This window comes from Daphnia pulex, chromosome 5 (genome assembly GCF_021134715.1).
Source record: "Daphnia pulex isolate KAP4 chromosome 5, ASM2113471v1".
Taxonomy (NCBI): Eukaryota; Metazoa; Arthropoda; class Branchiopoda; order Diplostraca; family Daphniidae; genus Daphnia; species Daphnia pulex.
In genome coordinates this window covers 9997670-10009967 of record NC_060021.1, presented here as the reverse complement: position 1 = coordinate 10009967, position 12298 = coordinate 9997670, and the positions used below count along the sequence as shown (strand labels likewise).

Here is a 12298-nt window from a genome sequence, read left to right as displayed (position 1 = left end):
GGTTGGGCTACAGAAGGAGGTTCTCTCTCTCCCCCCCCCCCTTTTTCCAAAACAGGTTCTCTCTCCTGTGCATACCTGTGGAGGTGGAGGCCTTTATAAGTTTTTTTTTGGAGAAGTTATAAGAGAACCGTGTGCCCTTAACCACACCGACCCAACAACCGCGCCGTCTCGAATCCCCCCACCTCCTCGCCTTCTCTCCTCCCTTTAGAGCCCCCAAGCACTCACCTGGGCTACCTGTGCGCCACCCACGGCTACACGACAGGTGCCAAAGGTATGCGGCTGCGTAGGTATTTTATTTTGTAGATTTTCTTTCTCTTTCCCAACTTGAAAGATTTTGTTTTTTTAAAAAAGTCTCTTTCGCGCATATAGTGGCGGACAGCTACACCCAGGTCCAGGGTAATTTCCAACGACGGCGTTGGCCAACTTATTGTCTCTAGCTAGCGCTGAGAGACTGTCCTTTTTGTTTTGTTTTTTTCAATATTATTATTAAATAGAAAGGGATAGATTAAAGCCGGACAATCAGGTCATCTCGACGATTTCGAGAATCGTCCGACATGGCAACGGAATGCATGAATCGGGCATTGCTATACTATGCTGCTGCTGCTGCTGCCCTTTTTTCACTGGAGGCCAAATTTGAGTGGCGGTGGTGGACTGGACTTTCTCTTACTCTAGAGCGACGGCAGCAGCGACTGACCCACCGATGGCCAGCAACTGGCTGGACAACACCTTTCGGGCAAATTTTCATTCACGCTGGCGGAAAATCACACGTCAGTTATTTTACCATTTTTTTTCCTTTTTCTTTTCTTCTTTTGCCAGTTAATTGACCATGACAACTGGGCCAGAAAAACCAAAAAAATCAGCCAGGCGACATGTAAGCATGACGCGTTGTCCATGTCGGCAATAGTTATATAAAAAGCCTTTCGGGCTTGTTTTTAAAATTTTTATTCTTGTATGTATAAGCGTCACATGTTCATCAAAACAAAAGGTGCAGAGATGAGCTGAATAACATCTCTCTAGCTCACTATGAAGATGTATATGGTGAATGGATGATCCGTGACGTGATGGATGTAATTGGTGTATATGTGAAGAGGGGTTTTTTCACGATGTTTGCTAGGGATTTATTCTGTCGGCAAATAATAATAACCGCATTCAACAAGTGGCCGGAGAGAATCAACCCAAACACTCTGACCATATTAGCCAATTAGCCATCAGATTATTTGGTCAGGATTTTTTTTTTTCAACCAGCAAATGTGTCGATCCCGAATTTCCAACGTTGCCATCCTTTAAAAAAAGAAGAAAACACAGACAGTCCCGCGACCTGCCGATGGAAAGTAGGCGTCCTAAGCCTCTCTTTTTTTCTTTTTTCTTCCAGCAGCAGCGCAACAACCGAACGAAAAGGTCCTTGAGTGATGCGTTTCTTGGAGCTGCTCCAAACGCGACTGGCCTCCAACTTTTTTTTTTCTTCGATGCCGGAGAGAAAAACACGACCGGCAGGCAAACAGGCAACTCTTTTCTATTCTTTTCTTGTCCTTTTTTTTTTCTAAATGTGTATCCCTTTTTTTTAAATAAAAATAAAAATAAAAGGAGAGAACAAAAAAATTGTGTGTGTGTGTTGCCGCCGAAGAGAAGTTACGGAGAGAGAGAGAGAGAGAGACTGGGCTTATGTGAGGTGTGTGTGTGAGTACTGGGTGTGGGACCAAGGACGAAGCCACATCTGATGAACGACCTTGCTGCAGGCCCTCGTGAAGAAAACGAGCGAGCAATAAGTGGCGAGAGGCGAGCCGCCGGGACCGACTTTTTCTCTCTCTCTCTCTCTCTCTCTCCTTTGAGTTTATACGTGTATACTACCAAAACACCTGATTATCTTCTCTGTTGGGCCAACTCGGGTGTCTAAATAAACCAGTATATAGAGTATATGTGCATGCGATGGTTTTTTGGGTTTTGTTTTAATCGGGTTGATTGGATATTTTGTATTTTCCCGCGGAGAATAAGGCGCGCGCGCGCGCCGACTATTGAGAAAACTGAACGAGCGTCGATCGGGAACGCGGTCCTTGACTTGGCATCCTGTCGCCACACACACACACACACACGGCACAGACACACACGCAGTAGGATATCGGCGGGGAGTAAAAATGAATATTCACAAGCATCTCATTCATTCCTGTCCATGAAAAAGGGCCTCTCCTCTCTCTCTCTCTACATATCTCTCTCCTCTTCACGCTCCGCACACACAGCGCAGACACACACTCCTTTTCGTCCCATGAAAGGCCATGCATGTTTGCTCTCAGCTATCGAGCCAACTATCTTCGAATTTCTCTTTATTTTATGTCTTTTTTGAATGCCAGATCGATCACCGACTAGTGACCTCTGGCGTCCAATACAACGCAAACGGCCGGCACCACCGGACCATCACGGACCGGAGAATCTTATTCCTATCATAATAATAAGATGAGCTAGGATTTATAATATATTTGTTTTGTTTTGTTTTTTGTTTGGCGTCGTACTATTAGGACTCGACTGTTTTCCCTTTGATTGCGCCCATCAACCAACTATATAATAAACTCATATTCTTCGTGTCTATACTTTTTCGTGCACACACGGCCGAGACCAGCTCAGCCAGCAAGTCTATAAGAGCGTGAGTCTTGAGTGCTAATCACTCGTCATCCGGTAAGTTTTTTATTTTTTTTAATTCAATAGGGATTAACGCATGTTTCTTCCGTGCAGCTGTTGATTTCAAAAGACGCGGATTCTCTTTGATTGCCAATTATAGATATTGGCGCGCATGAAATGGGATTAAACGGATTGAATGGCAGCAGCAGTCGACCGATGTGCTGCAACAGCTCTCTCTCTCCCTTATGAAACCGCCATATACTTTCAAATTTACTACGCATTACATTCGGCTTGTTGTGTGTTGCTGCTGCTGCTGCCCTTTTCTCTCTCTCTCCCTTATGCTCTACGTTTCGTATGCAAATCAAGTCCAAATTCCAAGTTGCCAAGGGCTCTGTTTTTCTTTTTTTTTTCTTTCTTGTGTGGTGGCTGTCGCTTGAACTCTTCTAGCTCCTCTTCTTGTTATGGTCTTCTTCTTCTTCTTCTTTTCTCGTCTTTGAAATATACTATACTATCTTGTAAATTCAGTTTTTCGAACATCTATCCAGAAGCCTCAACAACTCAACGTTAGCCTCTTTTTGTTTTTGTTTTTCCCCCCAACTTGGCGCTGATAATATTCTGAAGCCGAAGAATCAGCGTCGCTTATATGTACGTGAGTAAGAGACAAGAGTCGAAAGAATGTTACGTATACTATAAGCACACTGGAGCTTATTTATAGTATAGGCCTACACATTTGGTTACACGACGACGACAGCACTCGATATAATCTGGGGGTTAATACATTCGGGATTGGGTCATTGTTGATTCTAAAAGCGAGGGATTCCCGCGAGCAGGTTGTTGTTTTTACTCACAGCTAATAGGTGCTGCTGCTGGGGTGAAATAGAAGCAATTTAAACCATTGTTGTGTAGCCTGTGAAAATGATGGAATGTACAGTTAAAGCCATCGGAAATTTATTTGTTAAAAATAGCAACCGCTGAGAAATTCGTGCGAAACTCGTGCGAGAAATAAACTTTTACTAGATATTAAAAAAAAAAAAGAATTAGACAATAGGATTTCGCTAGCGGGATTTCCAACTTTTACCCAACTTTTACTATTGTCGTCATCCTGCTGTGTATAGTTGTTATTAGATCAATTGGCGTGAATAGGGTTGGGGGCGGAGGGACGACAACATCGGTAACGTTGTTTTTCCATGATCTCATCGCAAAGAGTCGCACAATAATATGGCCTAAATGAAATTTATAGTTGCGGCATCATGTCAAGGCAAAATAGACGAAGGCTATACAAGATTTCGAAAAAATATTTTCAAAAAAAAAAGGAGAAAACTCCGCCGCTGCGAAATTTCTGAACCATTATTATTATCTGAAAAATATTTTGACTCGACGGCGTAAAAGCATTTTAACCCCCCAAATTGTTTTTCGTTTATTTTAATTTGTTTTTTCTCCGAGCGAGCGGTTGCTGTATATGCCGGTGGGAGCGTGCAAACGCCAACGCATCAATTACAAGTCCGCAACAACCCTGCAGCTTTCTCGTTCTCGGCTGCATACCAAACGCGTATCATATTCTTGACTCTCAAGGTTAGCAATCGGCTGTGCTGCTGCTGTCTATGCAGTATGCACACACACACACACTCACGTGAATGCTGTATAGTATGTGCTGCGCTGAGTAATGGCTGCCGAGCTCGCTGCGCTCCTGCGGACGGGAAAAAAGAACGAACGAAATGTTTAAAGGGGTTAAAATGTTAGATCATGAAAGACAAAAAAGAGTGATAAGAGGCAAAAGGTTATGTGAAAGAGATTTTTTCGGATAACCAATTAAATATGGCGAGAAACGGAGGGCAGCAGCCAACAAGTCTCTCTGCTCGCTGACGGCTGTACGTGTGCACATATCAGCCACTCGGTGTATAACATGTCGCATTCCTCGTGTTAGGCAAGCGGAACTAGGCACCCACCCACCCACTCGAACTCAAAGCCAAACAAATACACATGCACAGCACAGACGAAATATTTATTGCTATACTCTCTTGTGCTGTGGGTCGGCTGCTGCTGCTGAGATGTCTACCGTGTTCGTGTGAGTGGCCGATTGCGCGCATCACTGGCCTTTTGATCAGCCCACGTGACCAGTTTTGCAAGATGCCTAAAGCGAATTTTTTGTTTGGTTGAAAAGAATATAGAAAACCGTCTGGTGTTGCTGGACGACAACCATGTAGGTTCTTCTTGACCACTGTGTGTATATGCAATATGAATTGGTGTCCAGTATAAAAGCCGCACAATTCCAACAGATTGAAACTGTGTAGACCATCTATATTTGGGTGATGGATAGTATACAGTTTCACATTGTGATTGCCATGTTTCAGACAAACTTCCGTATTGCGTGTTGATACTTAAATGCTGGCCGATAGTTTTGGGGGTAAAACAGCACGTACGCATCCACATGTCTGATCATATATAGCACAGTAAAACGTGAGAGCGTTCGCTTGTACTTTGCCCAGGTGGGCACAACAACACAACCTAGTCAGAAAAAAAAAATAAATAATAAAATAAAAGAAGATTTTTTTTTCTTTTTTCTTTTTCCAGGTCACTGGACGCGCAATCCCTGCGGACAATCTGGCACACGACGAATTGGGAATGCGCTTAATTCAAGCATAAGGTTTGCCGGCCAACTCTAGCCCCTGGGCTGGTACGAACCTAGTAGTATAATGAAACCGCCACAGATCGAAATTCAGTGGATAGTCTTCGGATACTTTCACGTGGCAAATGGTGCTTCTTCCATATAGTTCGCGGTTGATTCTTTTTATATCCGTACACCCGAACATTTCAATGCACACGAAAAAATAAAGCAATTCGCAATAGACATTGCACATAGCGTGTGTTTGTTCGACAGAAATCCGCACTCAAATTTGGAAAATTTAAACCCACATGTGAACTTGCGATGATTAATATTAAGGATCACACCTAGCAATGTTGTTGATTTGCTTAGTTGTGATAGCTTTTTAATTGGGTATGTCCTCTTTTTCCGACATCGGGTGCGTGGAATATAGCTCCTGACCTGTACTTTTTTTCCCGCTTGGCACTATTAATATACCCGTGTCCGCAGGAGCCATAATTTAAAGACACACTGTATTAGAGGTGAGACTGCGCATATGTTTCGTAACAAGGGCGATTTCCGTCTCGAATGGTATTGCTATTCCTAAACCCTTGGTCCTCCAACATGTAGTTGCATTTGGTTTACTAGGCGATTAACTAGAAGGATCTGCCAGTTTTTAATTTCTCATTTTATTTCGCGGACAGTTTCTCTGATTCTATATTAACTCTAGCCTTTCAAATAGGGGACTAAACATGGAGATAAAAGTTGACGAGTTGTATAATTCTGTTGAAGTTATTTTTTATTGCATAAAACTTGGGAGGATTTGTATTTCGAAAGGCCATATTTCGTCAACAGTCTTGTTTTTTCGGGGGATTCTGAGATGGCGTCTAGATGGCGTTCCATATATTTGCAAATGGGCGTGGCAAATAAAATGTGGAATGAAGTAGATTAGTCGAAGTACAGATGTCGCTACCAACTACGAAACGAAGCAGACAGCATTATAATAGTTACAGCTGTCAAGTGTTGGCATTTAACATCAAGCTGAGATTTAACGAGCAAGCTCATAGAATTTCTCAAAAGAGCTTGTAATCTTGATTTTCAGTTATTTAACTACAATTCACTTTATTTTTAGTTATTTTTTTAGTTATCATTCATATAAAAGCTATTTAGGTTTTTCACCTCCGCTGACATGCCGTGCTGGTACTACGAAAAGAAAGATCTGAAAAGGGAGACTCCTTCTATTCACGATGGCATCGATTTTGAAACGGAGTCTCGCTACCGGAAAGAAGGAGCACGTTTTATTATTGATACTGGAACAAAAATGGGACTTCGTTATGACACAATGGCAACTGGAGTGGTTTACTTCCATCGATTCTACATGTTTCACTCTTTCAAAGAGTTTCCTCGATATGTCACTGCATGCTGCTGGTACCTTTTATACTTGAATAGCATATTTGCATAATGATTCATGCTAATGTCCTTTAAATTTCTTTACAGTCTGTTCCTTGCTGGCAAAGTTGAAGAAACACCCAAAAAGTGCAAAGACATTATTAAAGTTGCAAAAGCGTCATTGTCAGAAGCGCAGTTTCAACAATTTGGTGAAGATGCCAAGGTAACATCTTGAATTGCTATATCTTTCTCTAACTATATCTCTTGTATTCTATAGTTTGGTCTCAAACATAATGTTTTCTTTCACTTATTTATAAAAGGAAGAGGTAATGACACTTGAAAGAATTTTACTGCAGACCATAAGATTTGACCTTCAAGTTGAACATCCATACGGTTACCTTATAAAGTATGCCAAATCCCTTAAAGGTAAGCAGAGTTTTATCTTCCAAAATCACTGATTTTAAATTATACTATTGATTAATTTCTGAAGGAGATAAATCCAAACTTCAAAAAATGGTGCAGATGGCATGGACATTTGTTAATGATAGGTGAGCAAAAGCCGTGCTCTGATAAGCAATTATTGTTTTTGCTGTGTTAATCTGATTTTACCTACACTTACTATATTTTGTTATTTTAGCTTATGCACCACATTATGTTTACAATGGGAACCAGAAGTGATTGCCATCGCTCTCATGTATTTGGCTGGGAAATTAAGTAAATTTGAAATAACGGATTGGAGCGGTAGACAGCCACGGCATATACGATGGTGGGATATGTTTGTAGAGGACATCAGTTTAGAAATACTGGAAGGTATTCTCTCACTTATCGGACGTTATATTTTTTTCTTCTTACTAACGCTGGAATAATTTTATTCTTTTCTAGATATCTGTCACCAAGTATTAGATTTATATTCCCAACAGCCTGCACGATCAGATTCCCCTCAAGGGAACGCGGGACTCGTTCCGACGAAAGTACAGCCTGTTTTACCAATTACGACTCCCACGAAGCCAGTTAGTGGGCGTAGCGCTGGAGGATTCGATCAACGATTAGACGCTATGCAACCTAAAGTCGAAGTAGCTGCGGCAGCGGGATACGTGAATTACGCAATGGGGGTCACCAATACTAATTCTTTACCTGTTGGCGTTCCACCCAACATAAACGTGGCTCCGCCTATCAATGTGCCTCATCCACTTCCACCACCACCAGTCGGACATTCGTTTCCATATCCAGGTTATCCTATGATACCTCCTACAGCGAATCCCCCTGTTCCTCCGACTCCACCACAAGTTTACCCTCCTCCGCTTCCGCCAACGCAATCAGCTCCCTTTTACCCAACATATCCTTCTTTCCCTGGGCAAGTGTATCCTCCTACGCCAACTTCATCACAACCACTTCCTCCTCCGCCTCGCCCATATTAAAAGTTTGAAATATAACTTTAGGTCTTAGCAATTTCTAAGTTAAATTTTATTGTTCTTTTTCATCAAAATTCTCTTTAGTAGTAGAACTATCATACAACTGTCGAACAAAATGCAGAATAGGAAGAACTCCTACATTGTTCATGGCTGAAACAGGGAAGAGAGGTAGATTAATTTTTTCAACATACTGCTTTAGTTCTTTGAGGTTTATGGTTGATTGGGGCAAGTCCATCTTGTTGGCTAAAACACCAGAGGGTCTTTCGAGTAGATGTGGATCGTACTGTTCCAGTTCATATCGGAGGACTTCAAGTTGCTGCCATGGTTCAGGCAACGAGGCATCCACGACATATAGCAAACAAAGGCACCGTTCAATATGACGCAGAAATGCAATTCCCAATCCTCGATTGCGGTGCGCCCCGGCGATCAATCCCGGAATGTCTGCAACTATTTGAGACACAAATAAAATTGTAAAAAATCAATATAAAAAAAAAGTTGATCTCAGATACCAGTCACTTGTTGGAGGTCGTCGTATTTTACAACTCCTACGTGTGGCTGCAATGTGGTGAATGGATATGGAGCTACCTTAGGTCTAGCACGAGAGATAGACCGTAGGAAAGTAGATTTCCCAGCATTTGGAAGTCCGATCTTCAAAGGATAATTATTTCAAATCAATGCGACAATTTGCTTTAATCCTTTAAATAATAATAGTTTATTACCAGCCCAACATGAGCAATTGTTCGTATTTCTACAGTATAACTCAATTCTTCACCATCTGCACCGTATTCGGCAATTTCGGGTGCCTGGTTTACGTCAGTGGCAAAGTAGTGATTCCCTTTTCCTCCAGCCCCTCCTCTTGCAGCTATGAACACTGCTCCATCCTCATTCAAGTCAGCCAAAATCTGACCATTTGAACTTTTAAACATAGTTCCTACTGGTACCTGAAAGTGAAACATTTAGTTAAAAAATAAAGAAACAAAATGAATTTAAACTGCACCAAATTTAGCATTTTATTCAATACAAAACTTACTTCTAAGACAAGATGTTCAGCATTCCTACCATGGCAATCTCTGTTGATTCCTTTTTCACCATCATCAGCTTTTATTATTGAAGGTATGTGTTCTAGAGAAGTTTTGTTGTTTGTGGCCTGTTGAATTGACAAAACAGATAATTAGGTACCATATAGCTACCTTATCCAAAATGAATGGGTCATGTCCAATGTTAAATAATCCAATTTAAAATAAGATTTACTTTAAATGTGACATGGCCTCCACTTCCTCCATCTCCTCCATCAGGTCCACCAAGAGGGTTTTTACAAAGTCTCCTTAGAGAAATACAGCCATCTCCACCTTTACCACCTCTGACTTTGATACTACGAAAGTCTATTATTGGTTTGACCTAAAACGGTTTCATTGTTAATCAATAACTGCTGATTATTGCATTCTTTCAGAATTCCTGGTTGAAGTTTCCTTTGCTAAAAGAAAGGCTTCCATTTAACTACAGTAAAAATAGACTAAAGTATATACCTTTGTGGACTGTGATTTGTTTTTTCTGATTGGAAGTGGCTTGGGTAGATCTGGCAAAACCATGCACATACTCCTTTTCATAGACCATTGTTTGATTGTGAATGTAATCCTAAATGCATTGCAGGACAAGGGGAGACAAAGCTTGAGATAATTCTGTGTTGAAAAAATAGAAACAATTGTAGATGGGATATTCTAAACCTAGCACAAGACATAAATTGTGTAAAATGTTTGCATATTTGATGTACTTAATCCTCGTGGGTTATACCATGGTATAGCTATCAGGTATATAAGCTGGAAACTTGAAAGTGCTTCCCCGCCTTCCTGGTGATGCCGAGTTCCCAGATTTGCCAAGCGAATATTTCTTTGGTATTAGCGACTACTGATAATCACTTTAAGCCTTTGACAGATTGTTTTTTTTTAAGTTGTTTTTTTCCCGATTTGGAAATAAAAAAAAAAAACATGTAAAGACAGTAAAGGCCAAAGTAAAGATTCAAAACCAAAGAAATAGCAGACGAAAGTTATTTGAGTTTCTGGCTTGTGTTTTTGTTTCCAGAATTACCCGAAGGGTTACTGGTCAAAGTTTCGTTTGCAGTATGGTTTACATGGGCACCCTCAGTTCTCGTAACACTACACAGATGGCTTTTTGCAGTTATCGTAACACTACATAGATGGATGCACTAGTTTTTGGCAATTATTGATTGTTCAATGGCAGTAATCGGTAGCTTACAATTTTTTACATCTATTCTGAAAATTTGGCTGCAATCGATTCAGGCATTTGATCAAACGGAGTTCTGGTTACTTTTTGACAGAATTTCAATAGCTGTTACAGCAGACGATAATACAGAGACATGTGACAGGGATATAAACGTAACGTGACAATCGACTACTATTGTATGATAGAATAGAAGTCACTGTATGTTATCACCGAACGCTATCAATCTCCAGTAACAGAAGTGCTGATAGGTAGTTACTTAAATTTAATTTTAACAAGATCCGGTGTGACGTGTGAGCGGGGCGAAGCCTCCGCCGCACCAAAGTCACGCCTTACCCTTACGCCGCGCCATATCATATTAGGTTTTTTCGGAATTTAATTTTTATTTAATGTTTGGATAGAAACATGCGGAAATATTCTTTTAATCTCTTTCTCGATTTCTGCTTATTACAATCTTCCGGAAACTAAGGGCATAATTTTTTTTTAAATGTTACTAATTCATCTTAATAATAGGCCTACCTTTATAACAGAATATTTTTATTATTCTATAACTATTCTATAGCTCTGTCTTTATAAAACTATACCAATACTACTATACCAACTAGAATACCCTTAACATTCCCTTCGGGTACCTTGCGGCGTACGTACGCTGCCTACAGTTACCCGAAGGGTTTCTAAGCACGTTTTTTATTTGCTGGTATGGGTGGGTTTAGTACTCGATTGCCCACTAGATGGCTAATCAAGCCAAAATACAAAAAATAGTTTTAATGTTGGAGGATGCGTGTAAACGTAAAAAGCGCCACTTCTATTTTGGAATGATGAAAGTGTAAATATGTAAATAGAATAGAATGACCGCGTAGTGACATCAACTTTGACTTCGATTTTGAAACGAAACGAGTAAACGATCATTACGACCTTCAGCCCATTGTCTGGTCGTTTGGTGTACAGTCCATTCGATTTTTTAGTGTCAAATTCTGGAACGAGCAATTACATTTGTTTTGGAAAATGGGTCGTCATAAGAAAGTGTTTGTGTTGGATCCAATTAAAAGATCTCGTATAGATAGGATGCGTGAGCAGAGAAGACTGAATAGGTAAATATAACAATGAGGGAATCTCTTCAGAAGTTTTCGACAAATATTTTTTTCTTAGCGTGCATACTGTGTATTAAGTAGTATGTCTATTGTACATAAGCAATGGAATAGAATCTGGAATGGAATGGAATGTGGAATGGAATGGAATGTGGAATGGAATGGAATGTGGAATGGAATGGAATGGAATGTGGAATGGAATGGAATGTGGAATGGAATGGAATGTGGAATGGAATGGAATGTGGAATGGAATGGAATGTGGAATGGAATGGAATCTGGAATGGAATGGAATCTGGAATGGAATGGAATCTGGAATGGAATGGAATCTGGAATGGAATGGAATCTGGAATGGAATGGAATCTGGAATGGAATGGAATCTGGAATGGAATGGAATCTGGAATGGAATGGAATCTGGCATGGAATGGAATCTGGCATGGAATGGAATCTGGCATGGAATGGAATGTGGAATGGAATGTGGAATGGAATGGAATGTGGAATGGAATGTGGAATGGAATGGAATGGAATGGAATGGAATGTGGAATGGAATGGAATGGAATCTGGAATGGAATGGAATCTGGAACGGAATGGAATCTGGAATGGAATGGAATCTGGAATGGAATGGAATCTGGAATGGAATGGAATCTGGAAGGAATCTGGAATGGAATGGAATCTGGAAGGAATCTGGAATGGAATGGAATCTGGAATGGAATGGAATCTGGAATGGAATGGAATCTGGAATGGAATGGAATGGAATCTGGAATGGAATGGAATCTGGAATGGAATGGAATCTGGAATGGAATGGAATCTGGAATGGAATGGAATGTGGAATGGAATGGAATCTGGAATGGAATCTGGAATGGAATGGAATTTGGAATTGAATGGAATGTGGAATGGAATGGAATCTGGAATGGAATGGAATCTGGAAGGAATCTGGAATGGAATCTGGAATGGAATCTGGAATGGAATGGAATCTGGAATGG

The 12298-nt window shown here is 40.7% G+C and overlaps 2 protein-coding genes and 1 long non-coding RNA gene across 9 annotated transcripts; 2 read left to right on the top strand and 1 right to left on the bottom strand.

Annotated features, from left to right (window-relative positions):
* The first annotated feature begins 7 nt into the window (after nt 1-7).
* On the top strand, nt 8-1558 carry LOC124194493. 2 transcript variants are annotated; one of them, XR_006874834.1, is made up of 4 exons: nt 8-287; nt 352-396; nt 495-767; nt 1373-1558. It is a non-coding gene; the product is annotated as an uncharacterized LOC124194493 (long non-coding RNA). The 2 variants fall into 2 exon arrangements; XR_006874833.1 differs by having other exon boundaries at nt 8-767.
* Nucleotides 1559-2552: 994 nt separating this feature from the next.
* Nucleotides 2553-8025, top strand: LOC124194484 (cyclin-K-like). 4 transcript variants are annotated; one of them, XM_046588705.1, is made up of 7 exons: nt 2553-2667; nt 5182-6619; nt 6689-6803; nt 6901-7006; nt 7071-7128; nt 7218-7390; nt 7463-8025. In XM_046588705.1, the coding sequence occupies exons 2-7, from the start codon at nt 6381-6383 to the stop codon at nt 7996-7998; spliced, it is 1227 nt and encodes a 408-aa protein (XP_046444661.1). In that variant the 5' UTR covers nt 2553-2667; nt 5182-6380; the 3' UTR covers nt 7999-8025. The 4 variants fall into 4 exon arrangements, with proteins under 4 accessions (XP_046444661.1, XP_046444660.1, XP_046444662.1 ...); XM_046588704.1 differs by lacking the exon at nt 2553-2667 and having other exon boundaries at nt 6140-6276; nt 6362-6619; XM_046588706.1 differs by lacking the exon at nt 2553-2667 and having other exon boundaries at nt 6169-6276; nt 6336-6619.
* On the bottom strand, nt 8023-10180 carry LOC124194485 (mitochondrial ribosome-associated GTPase 2-like). 3 transcript variants are annotated; one of them, XM_046588710.1, is made up of 8 exons: nt 9885-10180; nt 9784-9835; nt 9519-9671; nt 9244-9390; nt 9023-9139; nt 8712-8933; nt 8502-8640; nt 8023-8439 (listed from the first exon to the last, which is right to left on the bottom strand). In XM_046588710.1, the coding sequence occupies exons 2-8, from the start codon at nt 9784-9786 to the stop codon at nt 8045-8047; spliced, it is 1176 nt and encodes a 391-aa protein (XP_046444666.1). In that variant the 5' UTR covers nt 9787-9835; nt 9885-10180; the 3' UTR covers nt 8023-8044. The 3 variants fall into 3 exon arrangements, with proteins under 3 accessions (XP_046444666.1, XP_046444667.1, XP_046444665.1); XM_046588711.1 differs by having other exon boundaries at nt 9764-10180; XM_046588709.1 differs by having other exon boundaries at nt 9784-10179.
* Between the last annotated feature and the right edge of the window lie 2118 nt (nt 10181-12298).

What these genes read in the sequence shown, in the direction of transcription:
- LOC124194485 (XM_046588710.1), bottom strand. An exon ending in CTGAACATCTTGTCTTAGAA is followed by an intron (nt 8,934 to 9,022) that starts GTAAGTTTTGTA and finishes TTTCACTTTCAG; the next exon opens with GTACCAGTAGGAACTATGTT. An exon ending in CAATTGCTCATGTTGGGCTG is followed by an intron (nt 8,641 to 8,711) that starts GTAATAAACTAT and finishes TATCCTTTGAAG; the next exon opens with ATCGGACTTCCAAATGCTGG.
- LOC124194484 (XM_046588704.1), top strand. Translation starts at nt 6,155, where the DNA reads ATGTCGCTACCAACTACGAAACGAAGCAGACAGCATTATAATAGTTAC. An exon ending in TATGTCACTGCATGCTGCTG is followed by an intron (nt 6,620 to 6,688) that starts GTACCTTTTATA and finishes ATTTCTTTACAG; the next exon opens with TCTGTTCCTTGCTGGCAAAG. An exon ending in TGGACATTTGTTAATGATAG is followed by an intron (nt 7,129 to 7,217) that starts GTGAGCAAAAGC and finishes TTGTTATTTTAG; the next exon opens with CTTATGCACCACATTATGTT.